The 15,515-nt window shown below is 43.5% G+C and overlaps 3 protein-coding genes across 10 annotated transcripts in view; 2 read left to right on the top strand and 1 right to left on the bottom strand.

The window, feature by feature from the left end:
- dnah3 (dynein axonemal heavy chain 3) overlaps nucleotides 1-1,805 on the top strand; it is a 28,132-nt gene extending 26,327 nt beyond the window's left edge. For both annotated transcript variants that reach the window (XM_048232604.1, XM_048232605.1), the window contains exons 58-61: nucleotides 174-316; nucleotides 670-874; nucleotides 1,120-1,257; nucleotides 1,350-1,805. In XM_048232604.1, the coding sequence (XP_048088561.1) occupies nucleotides 174-316; nucleotides 670-874; nucleotides 1,120-1,257; nucleotides 1,350-1,703 (840 nt within the window). In that variant the 3' untranslated portion in view covers nucleotides 1,704-1,805. The remainder of the gene's footprint in view (nucleotides 1-173; nucleotides 317-669; nucleotides 875-1,119; nucleotides 1,258-1,349) is intronic.
- A 435-nt stretch (nucleotides 1,806-2,240) lies between these two features.
- On the bottom strand, nucleotides 2,241-6,528 carry lyrm1 (LYR motif containing 1). 2 transcript variants are annotated; one of them, XM_048232613.1, is made up of 5 exons: nucleotides 6,432-6,528; nucleotides 3,571-3,753; nucleotides 3,417-3,477; nucleotides 3,289-3,320; nucleotides 2,241-2,762 (listed from the first exon to the last, which is right to left on the bottom strand). In XM_048232613.1, the coding sequence occupies exons 2-5, from the start codon at nucleotides 3,727-3,729 to the stop codon at nucleotides 2,646-2,648; spliced, it is 369 nt and encodes a 122-aa protein (XP_048088570.1). In that variant the 5' UTR covers nucleotides 3,730-3,753; nucleotides 6,432-6,528; the 3' UTR covers nucleotides 2,241-2,645. The 2 variants fall into 2 exon arrangements, with proteins under 2 accessions (XP_048088570.1, XP_048088569.1); XM_048232612.1 differs by lacking the exon at nucleotides 6,432-6,528 and adding an exon at nucleotides 4,967-5,021 and having other exon boundaries at nucleotides 2,242-2,762.
- On the top strand, nucleotides 5,095-15,507 carry dcun1d3 (defective in cullin neddylation 1 domain containing 3). 6 transcript variants are annotated; one of them, XM_048232606.1, is made up of 4 exons: nucleotides 5,095-5,696; nucleotides 6,826-7,390; nucleotides 8,072-8,628; nucleotides 12,970-15,507. In XM_048232606.1, exons 3-4 carry the CDS (start codon nucleotides 8,189-8,191, stop codon nucleotides 13,523-13,525), a joined length of 996 nt encoding a protein of 331 aa, XP_048088563.1. In that variant the 5' UTR covers nucleotides 5,095-5,696; nucleotides 6,826-7,390; nucleotides 8,072-8,188; the 3' UTR covers nucleotides 13,526-15,507. The 6 variants fall into 6 exon arrangements, with proteins under 6 accessions (XP_048088563.1, XP_048088564.1, XP_048088567.1 ...); XM_048232607.1 differs by having other exon boundaries at nucleotides 7,319-7,390; XM_048232610.1 differs by having other exon boundaries at nucleotides 7,324-7,390.
- Nucleotides 15,508-15,515: the final 8 nt, after the last annotated feature.

Raw genomic sequence — 15,515 nt, forward strand, 5'->3', positions numbered from 1 at the left:
TGGGGTCACCGAGTACTGTCGGTACGAAAAAACCTATCTAGCTTGAGTTGCTGCAGCTACAGTGCTACACTCTGGGGGCATGAACTGGGGGCTGCTTACCTTTAACTGAGTGTATTATCCAATCATAAAACACTGATTCATAGACATTCTACTGTTTGTGTGTTTGAATGTAGGACATTGTGGATGAGTTGGCAGAGGATATTCTCTGCAGGTTACCAGCAGATTTTGACTTGGAGATGGTGATAAAAAAATACCCAGTGCTCTACGAGGAATCGATGAACACGGTGCTAAGACAGGAACTCATTCGCTTCAACAGGTATGATACACACAAGCACACTCACAAACACAAAGGGCCACTCTCTCAGACATTGATCAAGCCTATTCCTAAAAGAAAATGTATATCTCCATTGAAAAAAGCTTTTAGTCTAGGACTATGTTTAATCCATGTATAGGAAATCTGTCCAAAATGTCTCAAACCATGCATCTCTTAAAAGATTATTATCTCATAAAATCATATATTTATTAATCACTTTATAATTCAGAAGCGGCATGTTAAGATTGATAATCGGAGAACTGCTGAGAAGCAATGATGTACTGCGGTGCTTCTTGTGCTTACTGATTGCTGATTGGACTGATGGTGTGCCTCTGTTTGTGATGTTTGCTGATCAGGCTGACCAATGTGGTGCGCAGCACTCTGGTCAACATCCGGCGGGCTCTCAAGGGCCAGGTGGTGATGTCGTCGGAGCTGGAGGGCGTGTTCAACAGCATGCTGGTGGGACGCGTTCCCGCCGTGTGGGCTGCACGCTCCTACCCCTCTCTCAAACCGCTGGGCAGCTACATCACTGACCTGTTCCAGAGACTCCACTTCCTCCAGGTGGCAACTCACTCGGAACTCTGAACTATCCAAAAAACACACAACAGACAAATAAGAATTAAAAAGACACATAGGGCTTTTCTAAGTGCTCAATGCGCTTTACTGTAAAGAAGGGAACCTCATTACAACCATCACCACTCACCTGCTTAGATGTCTGATGTAGATTAATTAAGTGCATCTTAAGTGCATTAAGTGCTTACTGTCTTTGACCTCTGGTGTCCTTTTTGGTGTCGTGTATCATAAAGGACTGGATTGATAATGGCCCCCCAAGCGTTTTCTGGGTATCCGGGTTCTACTTCACACAGTCCTTCCTCACAGGAGTCTCCCAGAACTATGCGCGCAGATATACCATCCCCATTGACTACATCGGTTTTGAGTTTGAGGTGAGAAGTGTGCTAGTAGCATGTGAAGTAGACAGTGGAGATGAGGGAGCGAGATTTTCTTTGCTCACTCTGTGTGTGTCTGCATGTCTCAGGTGACCAAATATGAGACCGGTGTTAAGAAGAAGCCGGCAGACGGCGCCTACGTTCGTGGCCTCTTCCTGGAGGGAGCACGCTGGGACCGCGAAAACATGGTCATCGGTGAGTCCCTTCCCAAGATCCTCTTCGACACTCTGCCCATCATCTGGCTCAAGCCGGGCGAGAGCTCCAAGTTCAAGCACGAGAATGTGTACGTGTGTCCGGTGTACAAGACCAGTGCCCGGCGCGGGACTCTGTCCACCACTGGCCACTCCACCAACTACGTGCTGCCAATCGAGCTTCCCTCTGACCAACCTCAGAAGCACTGGATCAACCGGGGGGTGGCCTGCTTGTGCCAGCTGGACGACTGAGGAGGATCAGATGTTCACAGACATACATACATAGAATGGACTGAGTCTAAAAACACAATGTCTATTAAAAACGCATCAGGTATGCGCAATCTAGTATGTTAACGGTGCCAATCACTTTTGCTTAGAATACCTCAGGATATGTATGAGTGTGAGGGCTGACTTGAGTTTACAGGGACACAGACATAAGGAATTGGTTTTAAGTGGAGCAGTGATTCATAAACATGTAGAATCCATGTAAACATAGAAATGTAACAAACATTGAGCAGCTACAGGCAGGTCTGTGCATAAGGCTACCCTAAGAGACACTTTCACAGTATATTGCTGCTGGATAGAGCTGTTAACCAAATTAAGGATATAAGGAATGTTGTGACCTTCTTAAAAAGGTGTTCAGTTTCATTTCTTTTATTCTACCCACACAGTAATCATTCAAAAATTAAATTATCCAATGTAATACAAAGAGAAAATCAGTCATGCAAAAACTCATTATCAAACCTAAAATGGCCTACAGCAAGCATTGTGAAAACGGTTGTAGTTGATCTCAATTCAAATTTAATTTACAGTAACAGGTATAAGGATATTGTTCATTTTGGCAGTTATTTCTTTGTTTACTTGGCCCAAACAGTTTCAGCATAGCGGGTTGCACACAACATAGTCTGATTCAAAACATAGAAGCAGGTTTTGTAAGAAATGTTTAATATAATAAAACAAAATAAATATTTTACATTGGATGGCAGTATGAACACCTACAGTGACAGACTGACTGTGTCTATAACTGTGTCTGATGTGTCCATACATTTTGTTCTTATTTGACAAATAATTACATCTTTAATTTAATGTTTAGGTGAAGTTGCACATGTACTGTTTTGAATACGTAAGACATGTTATTGTGCGTATACAATTTTTGTGCGTATACAATTATGTGCGCTTTCATGAGTGTGTGTGTCACGTGTCATCATCATGAGACTGTAAATACACAGGTTTGGCTTGTTTCCTCAGTTTCTGTTGTCCTCGAAACTTCCTTCCTTTCTGTGTGGCCAGTCCCATTGGAGGCAGATAGGTCTATGAAATAAGCAGACAGGAAAAAATACCTCAGAGAAGAGCTATGTTGAGACACAACACAACTAACACAATGGCCTAATGAGGCTAATACTGAACATAAACACAAAATAAACATTTTAGTTTTTGCTCTCATTCTTCCTGAGTTCTATGTACACAAAAGATTTATTTGTTCACAGATCTGGTAAAAATGTCTATTAGTGAGCATTTCACCTGTGCATTCAGTTCAAAATCAACTGGTCTGGTGGATAGCCCTCCAGTCAACATGCTAGTTGCACGCTCCTTCAAAGCTTGTAATGTCGATGGTATTGTGTTGTGACAAAAGTGAACCTTTTAGTGTAGCCTTTACTATGACCAGACTAAGAGAAGGCAATTTCTCAAAATTTGAGAGAAATAAGCCTTTTGTGTGCATAGAAGACATTTCATATTAATGGAAAATGGGAGAAAAACAAAAAGTACTGGGTGTAATTTTTTGTTCAGTATAGTTGGAAGCACTTGGTTTGGTTTCAACAATGATCTTTGGACTCACTGGTCTGGGATATGGGTTCCTGTAATGCAGCCCTGAAACAGAATTAATAAATTAATTTGACAGCTGTTTTTTTTTTATCTAGAGTGCATTAGAAAATAGTTAGAATCTTAAAATTTGACCAAACTTACCTATTTCTATTCTTGCATTGCATTCATCTAAGCACTTTTTTATAGACTCTTGTTCTGTTAACTAAACAAAAAGAGATGAGTTGAGGCAGAGTAATTAATTGAACATCCTTTAGAACCAAAAAATGTGTTAATGGATAATTCAATCATTTCACACCTGCTGGTTTTGTCGAAACAGTGTTTGGGCTTCTTGTACAATGTAGCGTTTCTCAGTGTCAGTGTCATGCTGCAGGGCGCTTTGAGCCTGCCAGCTCCGTGCAATCCTGAAAATCCTCCGGTACAGTGAAAGCACCTCTGCACGGGTCACTGAACTCATTGGTGTTGATTATAATGCAAATACCTATTCAAGACACAACATTGTCAAATATAACCTCCTCTTTAGGTTGGCTAAATTGGGGTTGTATTTTCAATCATTTGTCTAAGTAGCTAAGAAGGCAATAATAATGTATGTGTTTACTTTGATTTTGGCAAATTAAGCTACATGAATTTTGCTTTTATGAAATCTTTAAATTCAATACAATGTCTGACAGAAGGGAAAGTGCTGAATTTGATTCGAAGTGGCTCTTTCATTCTTTATTTGTGAACTTTGGCTAATATTCATTATTGAAATGGTTTAGTATTCAGTTTGTTCTTGGCACACAGTGAAGTTAAACTTCATTTAATTGTATTTCCCTTTTGTGGATTATACTTAGTCGTCGTCTACTTAGTAGATTTTTTTTTTACGACAAGAGGCTAATTTCACTCATCTGCACATCAAACATCATAGAAATGCATTTATTTGCAATATTTTTATCATGACAGATTAAGGAAAATAATGTAAACGTTTATTGTTTGTGCCAAACCCAGTGTCTTTTGTTCATAAAATATTACAACCCAACATACAATTCCAACTGCCTACTTTTGAATGTTGAGGTTATTTTAACTAATGAAACACAAAATCTAAAACCATTTCAGTGTTGGCCAACATGATTCAAGTATGATTGACTACAAGAACAGTACCAAAAATAACCACATGGGAGCACTATTTATCTACTTTAAAGGTGTTTGGTGGCTTAAGGCATGTATGTAAAAGTCCAGGGGTCGGCATCCTTAGATGTAATAAAATGATATCTGCTGGAAATGTTGATGTGGTGTCATAACTAAACTTAAGATTGAAAATATTATTGATGTGGCATAGGCTACTAATTAGCAATATCCTTAGCATAGATCAACTAAGTTCAAAGAAGAGATAAGTCAGAACATGTGACATTAGTCGACCAAAGCGGTTTAATGAGAAAGGGTGGCTCTCATGCAGTCTACTCTCTCTAAGAAAGGCACGTAGATTGAGTATTGGTCGAATAGACAAATCCGTCAGAACCTCCAGCTATATTATTAGCCAGTATTTCTGAGCAGACATAGGCTACTGTTCAGCTAGCTGCGTTAATAAACCACTCACTAAAATCCAGAACTATTGCCATGAAACGAACGATATATCATATCTTTAGCGAGAAGCGAGAAACGACATTCCCTCAGTCTCTAGACGTATAAAATTGAGTAATGACAATTTGACCTACCAAATACTGCGCCTTCATTCATGCGCTGTCAACATCAACAAGTCGCACAATTGATGACATCAGCAATATGTCATCACATTCAAAGCTACGCATATTTTGCGCAGTCTTACTGTCTATGGTTTTAATCAGGGTTTACAGTGTCTACATTTTTAGATATTTTGAACTCACCAAATCCAGTTTAATGAGATATAATTAGTTGACTGTATATTTATATACGTGTTAAGTTCAACAATAACAGATAAGTAGAAATATTTAATTGCAAATATGTATAGGTCTTTCAACCTTCTGCGTTGAAGAGGAGCCGGTTTAAACCCTTTAAACCTGAGAGGCAGAGCCTATCAGGCCGTGTTCAGCCGTGGAGATCGCTGTTTCTCCGCAGGAAATGATGCGGGGAAAATTCCCATAATGTCCAGTCAATGACTAAGAGGATAGGAGCAACACAAAGAAACTGTAAATTCTCAAACAAGCTGTTTAAGCTTGTTCCGGGGATAATTTTAGCTGTCGAAAAGGGCAGACACTTTGATTTCTATGATTGTTACATTTTTTGCATCACTGAGCCTATGCTAAAAAACGAAGGATTTGTAGTATATAGCTAATATGTTAGCTAGCTAGTGTTAGCTTGCTGGCTAGCTAAATACGACAGGGCTGTTTTGTCGTTGTCTATGTGGAACTCACCACGATTGAAGTGATGATCGTGAATTACGTGGAAATACAGTTTACGATTTAGCAGGTAAGATCATGGTACAAATGAAAGTTTGCGTAGTTGTCAATTAAGTGGGACAAGTTGTCATCATAACTTTTGATATCACTTTCACGTCTTGAACTTTTAACAACTGTATAGCAATCTAGGTGTAGCCAGCGAGCTAGCTACATTCATCCAGCTAGCTCGCTAAGTAGACAGTGGGTAGTCTGTGTCGTTAGCGTTATTGTATCCAGCTTAGTGGATGCTAGCTTTTGGATAAGAGTCTCCTCCAGTTTTTTTTTTTATCTTGTAAATTTAATGTTTGACTGGTTCCAATGTGCTTTGAGTGCACTGGTCGCCAAGTCAAAAAGTTCTATTACGCTCTAATGACATTCTGGGCACCTCTCTAGCTAGTTAGTGTCCATTGAACAGTAGCAGTGTAAATAAGCTAAGTTAGCCATGTTAACCAGTTAGCAAAGTACAGCTTCTATCATTGACCGACGGGGTAGGAAAAGTATATTAGTTTTCGTCAAACTAGCATCAAGTGGGCATTGTATAAAGTTAACCAAGAGCATGGCGACACAGAGCTAAATTGCTCTACCAGAGTAAACATACCATCACCTAATTCGTGTTTAGTTACTGTTATCCAAAACTTAAATAGTTGATCATTGGAACATAGCTTCTAGTGGCCCGAGGCTGACACGCAATACCAAAACACCGAACACCAATGCAGCGCCATTAAAGTCATGGATTATTTAACTAGATACAGTAACGTTACCTAACCTTACTCTGGCAGCGTATCCACCGCCTAGTGAGATCAAATGTTGCTTTGGGAAGGTACCCTTTTTGAATGAGCTCACTGTTCATACTTGGGGCCAGGTTTCACCGCTAACATACATGCTTTAGAATCTGAAAGGGAGTGTTGTAGCCCCGGCCTCCTAGGAGGTGTACACAGTACATGTGTAGGTCCTTGCCCGAACATGTTCCGGTTAGACGCCTACACCTACAGAGGGGATAGTGTTTGGGATATCTAAGCATTTCTGTTCCTGTAACATTAAGTGGTGAGAAGTTCGACACTAGCATCTGCTCCCACTAGTTTAGACTCATTCTCTGGAAGTCATACAATACAGTTCCTCTTTACACTGGTCTGCTGATCTTCTTCCCCGCTGATTCACAGCCAGCAGCTCATCAGATGAGAGACCTTTCTTATCTCGTGAATCATCCTCTCCATCTTATCCCATTGCCTGCCCTGATCTCATCAATGGACTGAGAAGCTGACTCTCTTGCTAAAGAATCTCTCAACAGTCATACCATTTCCTGTTTGTTCTCGAACGAGGGAGGTTTGGACAAGAATAGGGATGAGCGATACAGTTTGGGATTACATTTTGAAATACTCCGATTTTATGACAACCTATAACTTGACTATACGTAGTATCTTACAATAAAGCTATTCTAGCAGTTTCATCAATGAGTGACGTGTTTAGTTCCAGCAGTATAATGTAGCTACCTGGTCACCCATCTCATATTTCCAGCTCACAGCAGAATGCGTCACATACAAAGAGACACATTATGCAGACACATTTTAACATTCATGTGTGCATTTGCAGTTATGTGTGCATCAGGTCATGTTTTTCTCTTTGAAACGTTTGGTGTATATTTGTTTGTGAAAGCTCAGCGGATGTCAAGGTCACCCCAATGCCCCTCTCTCAGATGACACCCCTGCTCATCATTCAGTTGCCGTGGTGAGTATTCTCTTCCCATCATCCTTGTGATGACGGTCATCAGATCCCTTTCTGAATAAACTAAGCAATTGGGCAATAAGCAGATTGGTGTTTTTTTTCAGCTGCTGGGTTAAACCAGTATACTTTGCTCTGTGCCCATAATACCCTGTAAAGTCCCCCAAACCCATTGAGGATTCTGCTGCCTATAAGATCAGAATTGCGGTAATTAATGAAGTGCAAGTTTAACACAAAAAGGCAAGCATGATGCCCCTTAAAAGAGAAACTCAGCAGAATCCCCTCACAGCACTGCGCCTGTCAGCTCTTCTCAGCGAGTCTTCCCCCACAGCCCACGGCCGTCTCCACGAGCGCCAGGAGCTGCAGTCTTGCTTCCATCCTTGTTGATGCGTGCAGAACGGAAGTGTCTCCCCTGTGTGCTAGGTGTGCTGATGTGTTGAATTGCACTAAATGAGGGAGGTTTTTTAAGCCTCCGCTGCGGGTAGTAACTTTGAAATGTTCTCGGACTCTGCTGAGGTGTCTATCTTCTGTGTGTATTATCGGAAGTCTTTAACAACTAAATGAAAATAGAGATGCCTTTATATGGTATGTTATGTTTGGAACTATAGTGGCCACTTCGGATATCTACCTGTATGTTTGTAAATGTATCGGTGTGTGTGTGTGTGTGTGTTTGTTTGTTTTTCACAGGGCCTGAGGGCATGTTGAGGAGTGTCGGCCAGCCAGATCACCGGGGTGCAGACGGAGCTGAGCAGACCTGAAGAGGAGCGGAGAGGAGGAGAGTCAGTGAGAGTGTGAGAGAGAGACATGGGCCAGTGCGTCACAAAGTGCAAAAACCCCACCTCCTCTCTGGGCAGCAAGAGTGGAGACAAGGAGAAGTCCCACGGCAAGAAGGGCGGCGGAGGAGGAGGAGGAGGAGGGGGGCACAAGGAAGACCCCTGTCCCAAGAGCTCTGCCGAGCCCGTCTACAATGGCACCAAGGCCCCCGATGTGACCGTGGAGACCAGCGTCGCCCCGCCACCGGTGCACGGGGAGGGTGTGAAGGAGGAAGGCTGGGCGGAGGGCGACGGCGTATCGCTGCGGCGGATTGAGGAGATGTTCCTGCGCTACAAGGACGAGCAGGAGGACGCCATCCTGGAGGAGGGCATGGAGTGCTTCTGTGAGGACCTGCATGTGGACCCCGCCGAGTTCCGCGTCCTCGTGCTGGCCTGGAAGTTCCAGGCGGCCACCATGTGCAAGTTTACAAGGTGAGCAGGCTGCCTGATAAACACCTCCTGCAGTGGGGCTGTGTCAGTGATTGATTTTTCATGTGTTGAGGTCAGATAAGGTGTGTGTTTACAAAGGGATGGGTGAGGCACATGGGCACACCGTGTGTGCAGACCACAGCTGGACAGCAGAATGTAGCTGTGAAAAAGCAGGGCCTAGACTAGTGATAATGAATTAAACATTAGCCCCGTTATATTTCCAGCATTCCATAATGTAATAAGAGTAAGACAAGTTTTCTTTTTTCCGGCATATGGATATTGAAAATATGCTAAGTAAAGTGTGTGAGCTATCATAGATATTGTACAATTACCAAATATTCCCCCAAGTGAAGTGTGTTTGCCAGATGGTGATTGTGTAAGATGCACATTTCTGTATCTGTCAGTGATGAAGATTAAAAACCTGCCAACACATAATTTATTACATCTTTCCTAAGCATGAACACTGACAGACATCACTTGAGGACAGTTCAGCATCTGCTTGCCTCTTTGGGTTATTTATGTTGCAGAGGAAACTCCCTTGTTAATCATCATGGAATTCGACACACGAGAGTGTTGGTCTAAAGTGTTTCAGTGGATTCTGATCTATAGGTATTTGTTTTATACTATTTTACCATTGTGGAACATAGCCATCTCATAGTTAACTTCCTGAACATCTGGTTTAGATACTGGCCAGTAATAGCCGTCATTCATGTAATTCTGCACCAAGAGGCATCCAGGTGTTGCTGTTAAATATTTGTAGGGAATCCAGCTCAAGGTGAAAGGTTCATTTTCTCTGATGAATCACATACAAATGCCAGTTGACAGTTGGTCACAGCACCACACCAGTTGTCAGATACTTGGTGTGCCCTTCAGCCTGATCATTACCTGCGTCCTCAGTAGTGCACCTCCAACTTAATCATGCTCATGGATGAATCATCTTCTGTGCAACCATCATCCATGGATATTTTTAGCCTTATTCAAGGGTGTGTTGTCATTTGAAACTCCATTCACCACAACTGGAGTGAAGCATATCTGTCCAGTTTTTCCTGTTTGTTGATCATGGTCAAGTATCTCTATCTAATGAAGTAGAGAGAAACCATGTCCTCTGCCGGAGAGGACTGTGACAGATCATCATATAGTTGACTTGAGATTAAGGCTAGGAGACCCTGCTGGAGTGGACTGCCAGTCATTCAGTCTGTCACCAGAGGAGTTAGCAAGGGTGTGTCTGTCAAGCAGGGAAATGCCACATCACATCTCAGTCTGCAATTTATCTTTCAGTACTGTTACTAATTCACTGACTTATACGGATGTGACACACACACACACACAAACCTGTTTGTTATTCATAATATGATAAATGTAAATCAAATAATGTTGATAAAAGGTAGGTAGGTTTGGTCTAGAGTGAATATTATAGTGAATATCCAAAATATGATTTGTAGTTGTGTGTCTCACGTTTACTTGCGCACACCATGTGATCTTTACCTTCCTACTAGTGAGTGCATGTTGTGATTTTTGTCAGTGTTCAAACCTGGTCAGCAGATTTTTGTCACAGGTGTTGCCCCTTTATGCTATCTTGAGCTGTAGTTGACCACTGAGCTTAACTTGGGCCACTCAGTGGTCAGAGGTGATGTAAGGAGTGTTCCGTGTCAAGGGCATGAATTGAAATTGTAGAAAGCCTATAACCGAGGGATCTCACTTTCCTTAGCTTTTGACAGAACCTCTATTGGGTGGATATGTTTACAAGACATTTGCATTAGATGGACTGCAGTGTTTCCCAGAGCATTGAATTCCATTTGTGGTGGTTGGTTTGCAGAATTAACTTGAATGCAACAGTTTTTAACAAATTAGCACAGCGTGGGTTATGATGCTAACCAGATTTAAGCACAATTTAGTACAACCTGGAAAATCATTGTGTGGTGGCCAGTGTTGATATTGTGGTGGGCCGCCACAAATAAGTCACTGTATGGGAAACACTGGACTGTCACAGGTCTCCTCCTCAGCTATCTAATCGTCATAGATACATGAGCATGTTACCCTGCTTTGTTACACTTTCTTTCAGCTTTTCCTGCTCTTTTTACTTCAATCCATCATTTTACACATGCTGATGTTCAGTGTGCAGGATAAACACGCATTGTGAAATTGCATAAAATAATATGATAGCACTTGTCTTGGTGCCTTAAGTCCTCTAAAAGAAAACCGAACACAGTTTCATTGCTCTGCTGTGTAAAGTGTGATGTATTTCCACAGACCAGGAAGGTGTGGTGGTAGGGTTTGGGTCACCCTGCTCTAACCTATTGACATTCAGCTGGAGTGAGGGCTGTTTTTTAGGATACATGGAGTCATGACCTGTCAGGTGAAGAGCTGACCCCTGACCCCTTCCGTCCCTTTGATGTCCTATCCAGCCTGTGTCACTGTGTTTGTCCGGCTCTCACTAGCAGGTGGGCTGTGACAGCTGACCTTGCTGGACTTGTCTTCCTGCTTGGCTCTCTTGCGAGCTCAGGCCCAGGGCCTTGGCTACGGGTTCTGACCAAGGTGGCTCAGCTCTGTGTGTTTCATCACAGTTTTGTTTTTCTTTCCACGTTTACTGCGCAGAAAAGTCAACCAATGCTTTTGAGCGTTAGCCTTCATGCCGGACAGATTGACCCCTACTTGGGGTACGTGAGCAGGCCAGCAGCCTGTTTGTACGTGGGAATAGCAGACCTGTAGGCGGCAGTTGTGCTGACAGACAGGCAGCACAATCTCATTGTCTGCTCAGAGTCCGCCACAACATGTGGTCAAGCTCTGCTTCTCTATAATGTCTGCTTGTTGGTATTGTTGTGGGAGGAGTATTTTGTTTTGTTTTTCAGTCTGTTGAAACTGTACAGGTAGTGGTAGTGAACTCCATCCTAGTATTGAGTCATTCTTTTGTTTTGTTTTGTTTATTTTATTTAACTCCACTTTATTTAACACCCTCAGTGTTTAGCATTCTACAGTGCTGTTGTCCAATGTTGAGTTATGTTATTCTTACAGCAGTCAAGGCTTGTACTGTCCTGTACTATACAACCAGGCTGAGATGGGGACGGGATTGTCTACAGGAGCAATTTGTAGCATGGTGTTGTTAAGGCTTTGTCTAGCTCTGAAATTTACTTTCAGGTCAATGGATTTCAGCAGCTTTCTGCTGAAATTGTGTCAGGCTATATCATCATTTGGTGCTTTCAGACCCTGATGGATAAAATCTTAACCCTGCCTTAAGTTATTTCCCAACTGACTGTGTTATTTTGTTCAGAAATATTGAGTTACAGCAAAAAGCTGTTAGGTATAACTTTTAAAGTATTTTCATTTACCAGTCCATTTCTGAAAATGTTCTCATACCATTCTCATAAGATAGTCAGTTCAGCGATCAATGGATATTAGCTTTGATGGGTTTACTCTGGGTGGATATCTACTTGTGTTTACTGACTCACCAAGGAAACCTGTTGAGTGTGTGAAAGTCAGACGGGTTGCAGTCTCACGCCCTCATCGTCTCAGGCCTGCTCTCTTGTCGCTAACGCCACATTCATATTGTCTTGTTCACACCACCAGCTCAGCTTTAAGGGTTAAAAAGGGCCTCTCACGATCCTGTGTCTTTCTGTTCTTAAAAATATATCACCATGTTAGGTGTTTAGATAAAATACTCTCACCTACATTTATCTGATTGGAGTATATGGCATTTACAGTATGGAATGGGCATGCACATTTTTGATAGAAGGTACAATCTTACAAATGACACCTATTAGAGTTCTGTTGGTAAAGCCAGTATAAGTCAAGGGGCTCAGGTAATATGCATCAAATTGCTGTGCCACACAGTTTGTGGAAGAGATGAGATTTGAATCCTCTGCTTTGAATCAGTCATCCATTCCGTATTCAAATCCAAGTTAAGTCTAGCGTGTGGGTCCAAGACGAGTCACAAATAACATAACTCAGTCCTGAAATTGAGTACCACATAGCTGCCAGGATCCAATGGAAAAAGCTGTGCAGGCTCTTCACAGGGGTGTTAAAGCGGTGTATAGAATATAGCTAACTATTTTGGACTTGGTGTGTCTGGGCATATGCAGTCAAGTGTGCGTGTGCGTGTGTGAGAGAATGTTTCCATCTGATTAGAGGGTTGACAGGGTGTTGTGCCGTTCTGCTGCTGGTTATGTAAGTATAATGCCGTTTTAGTGCACTTGTTCTGATCTTTGTTGTTGCTGTTCCTCTTTTCATCTCATCTCTAACGGTCTTTTCCTGTTTATCTCTCTCTGTCTCCTTCCCATTTCTGCACCTTCTTTCTGTTTCTCTTTCACTCCTTCCTCCCTCGGCCTCTGTCCTTCCCCCCCTCTGCAGGAAGGAGTTTGTGGAGGGCTGCCGGGCCATCCAGGCGGACAGTGTGGAGGGCATCTGCTCGCGCTTCTCCGTGCTGATGGAGGAGGCGCGCGGCGAGGAGAGCTTCAAGGACCTGTATCGCTTCACCTTCCAGTTCGGCCTGGACGTGGACGAGGGCCAGCGCTCGCTGCAGCGCGGCATCGCCGTGGCGCTCTGGCGGCTGGTCTTCACGCAGGACACGCCGCCGGTGCTGGAGCACTGGCTGGACTTCCTGTCAGAGAATCCGTGCGGCGTGCGCGGCATCTCGCGCGACACCTGGAACATGTTCCTCAACTTCACGCAGAGCATCGGGCCCGACCTGAGCAACTACAGCGAGGACGAGGCCTGGCCCAGCCTCTTCGACTCCTTCGTGGAGTGGGAGACGGAGCGCCGGAGGAGAGAACAGGAGGCGGAGGACGAGAGGTGGAGGGGGATGGGGGGAGGAGGAGGAGGAGAGGAGGAGGGGGGGGAGTGCCCACCCCCCTCTGTCACAGACTGCTCAGATGGGGCAGCAGCACAGGGCTGGACTTCTCACTGACTGGCTGTGAGGCATGCTGGGATATGAACCCTTGAGATGGCCTTGATGGATATGAGTATTACTGTTTCATTACCCATCTATATTTCACCGTTATTAATATGATTATTTTGGCTGCTTGGGGAGGACGGCCCCCTCCTCCCTCCCCTTCCCCCCCTCCCGGCCCCACCCATTCTCGTGTTTTTATAAAAGGGCTCTGTAATGAAATGGTGTTTTTAAGCACTTCTATTTAACTTATTGTTTTATTTTGTAAATGATTGTTTTGGTATTCAACATTTGGGTTTTGGAGAGTTCACAACCCCCCCACCCCTATTCCCAACCCAACCCCTGCTCAGGACCCCTGTGTTTTGAGCAAACCCCCCACTCCAGAAGCCCTGGTGACTGGAAAGAGAGTGGCTGCCCATGGGCAGCTGCATCTCAGTCCACCGATTGCTGCCCCCTAGGTTCACTACTTTAGTTCACTTCGCCTGCGAGGTCTGTGTGTGAGAGAGGGGAGGGGAGGAGAGGAGAGGAGTGCATGTTGAGGGGATGCACCTTTTATGAGGTGTGCTGTTCACACATTACCAAGCAAAGGCAGTGAACGCCTGAGCCAATCACAACCAAACCAGCACACCACATGTGAACCTTGAGGATTCCTCCTCAGAGGTGAACGAGGGAGAGAGGAGAGAGCACCCTGTGGGGTGACCGAACAAGAGCTAAAGGAGGGATGCAGGGTATGACATGAATTGGGCTAATGTCTTAGATAGTCAGCCTTAAAGCATTGCACAAGAGGGTATCATAAACCATTTCGATACCAAAAAATCAGGCACAGTGTGTCCATGAAAGAAATCACAACCATACCTTCCACCAAGTTATAGAATTTGTGTTCGGCATCATTCAAGACTCCAGCAGAATGAGTGCCCTGACCTTAATGCCTGGCCCAGAGTGTGGATCTGTGTGGCCGTCATGACTGCAAGGTGATTCAGCAGAAACGAGCTGATGAGATGTGGGAGAGCCCTCCGCTGCTGCACTGAGATTGTCCCAGGATGTCCCAGTCACCTCTCTTAAAAGCCCTCTTTAAGAGGCATTTGTACTGAACCAAAGCACCATGTTGCCCAACTACGTATCTGTTCAAACCATTGTAGAAAACAAGTATTATTCTGGAATCCACAGAATCATTTAAGAACACTGATTTCTGATGTATCCAAGTCAGTATGTATTATTTTTTATTTGAAATGATTTTGCCCCTCTCGTAAGTTGGACAATGTCCTTTGGATGACTGACATGCCATTCTTGTGGCTCTCTTAATGTGGTGGTGACATCAAAAAGATTGTGAGATAATGTTTGCTGAAGAGTGAAGGGAGTATATTTTTGGACCAGGTATCCCTTTCTCTTCCTGTCTCCTCATTACAGTCTCTTGCACGCTTCAACCTCTTAAGCCGGGAAGTACTCTACATAACATTTAATGAAGAAGGGAAATTGCTGCCTAAGTAATAAAATAGTAATGGGAACATTACACACAACTATATAAGGGCCCTGTGTTGCAGTAAAAAAGTGTTGCTGATGCTGAATGTTTGGAGAGGACACGGAGGTGTTGGCACCAGAGGCTGTGTGTGAGTGGATGGGAGTGTGTGTGTGTGTGTGTGTGCGAGCGTTTGTTATTGTGTGTGTACAAAGATGGCACTCTTTGGCCTCTGTTGCCAAACACTTAAATCTCACAGGGATCCTCATTCTTTATCCTTTGGCCTCGGTTCTGTTTTCTTTCCTCCTCCGGCTGGACCCCTCTGCCCCCCTCCCTTCAGCTCGCAGTGTGTGATTCCTGAGGATGCCTGTGACCAGACACGTGTGATTGTTTGGAAGGTGCTTGCTGTGATCAGGTTTATTTTTGCTGTTTACATTTTACATTTACAGTGGTTTCATTTCACTTTCCTTTGTCTGGTTTTTATATAAAAATGCAATGATTTATAACAAATAAAATGGAGTGGACAGTGAACCACAAAATGTTATCTCTCTC

This window comes from Alosa alosa, chromosome 22 (assembly GCF_017589495.1).
Source record: "Alosa alosa isolate M-15738 ecotype Scorff River chromosome 22, AALO_Geno_1.1, whole genome shotgun sequence".
NCBI classification, from domain to species: domain Eukaryota; kingdom Metazoa; phylum Chordata; class Actinopteri; order Clupeiformes; family Clupeidae; genus Alosa; species Alosa alosa.

Coding starts and splice junctions, on each gene's coding strand:
- lyrm1 (XM_048232613.1), bottom strand. CDS start 3,729: ATGAGTTCAGTGACCCGTGCAGAGGTGCTTTCACTGTACCGGAGGATT. Junction 3,478..3,570: donor TGTTTCGACAAAACCAGCAG/GTGTGAAATGAT, acceptor CTTTTTGTTTAG/TTAACAGAACAAGAGTCTAT. Junction 2,763..3,288: donor GGAACCCATATCCCAGACCA/GTGAGTCCAAAG, acceptor CTTATTTCATAG/ACCTATCTGCCTCCAATGGG.
- dcun1d3 (XM_048232606.1), top strand. CDS start 8,189: ATGGGCCAGTGCGTCACAAAGTGCAAAAACCCCACCTCCTCTCTGGGC. Junction 8,629..12,969: donor ACCATGTGCAAGTTTACAAG/GTGAGCAGGCTG, acceptor CCCCCTCTGCAG/GAAGGAGTTTGTGGAGGGCT.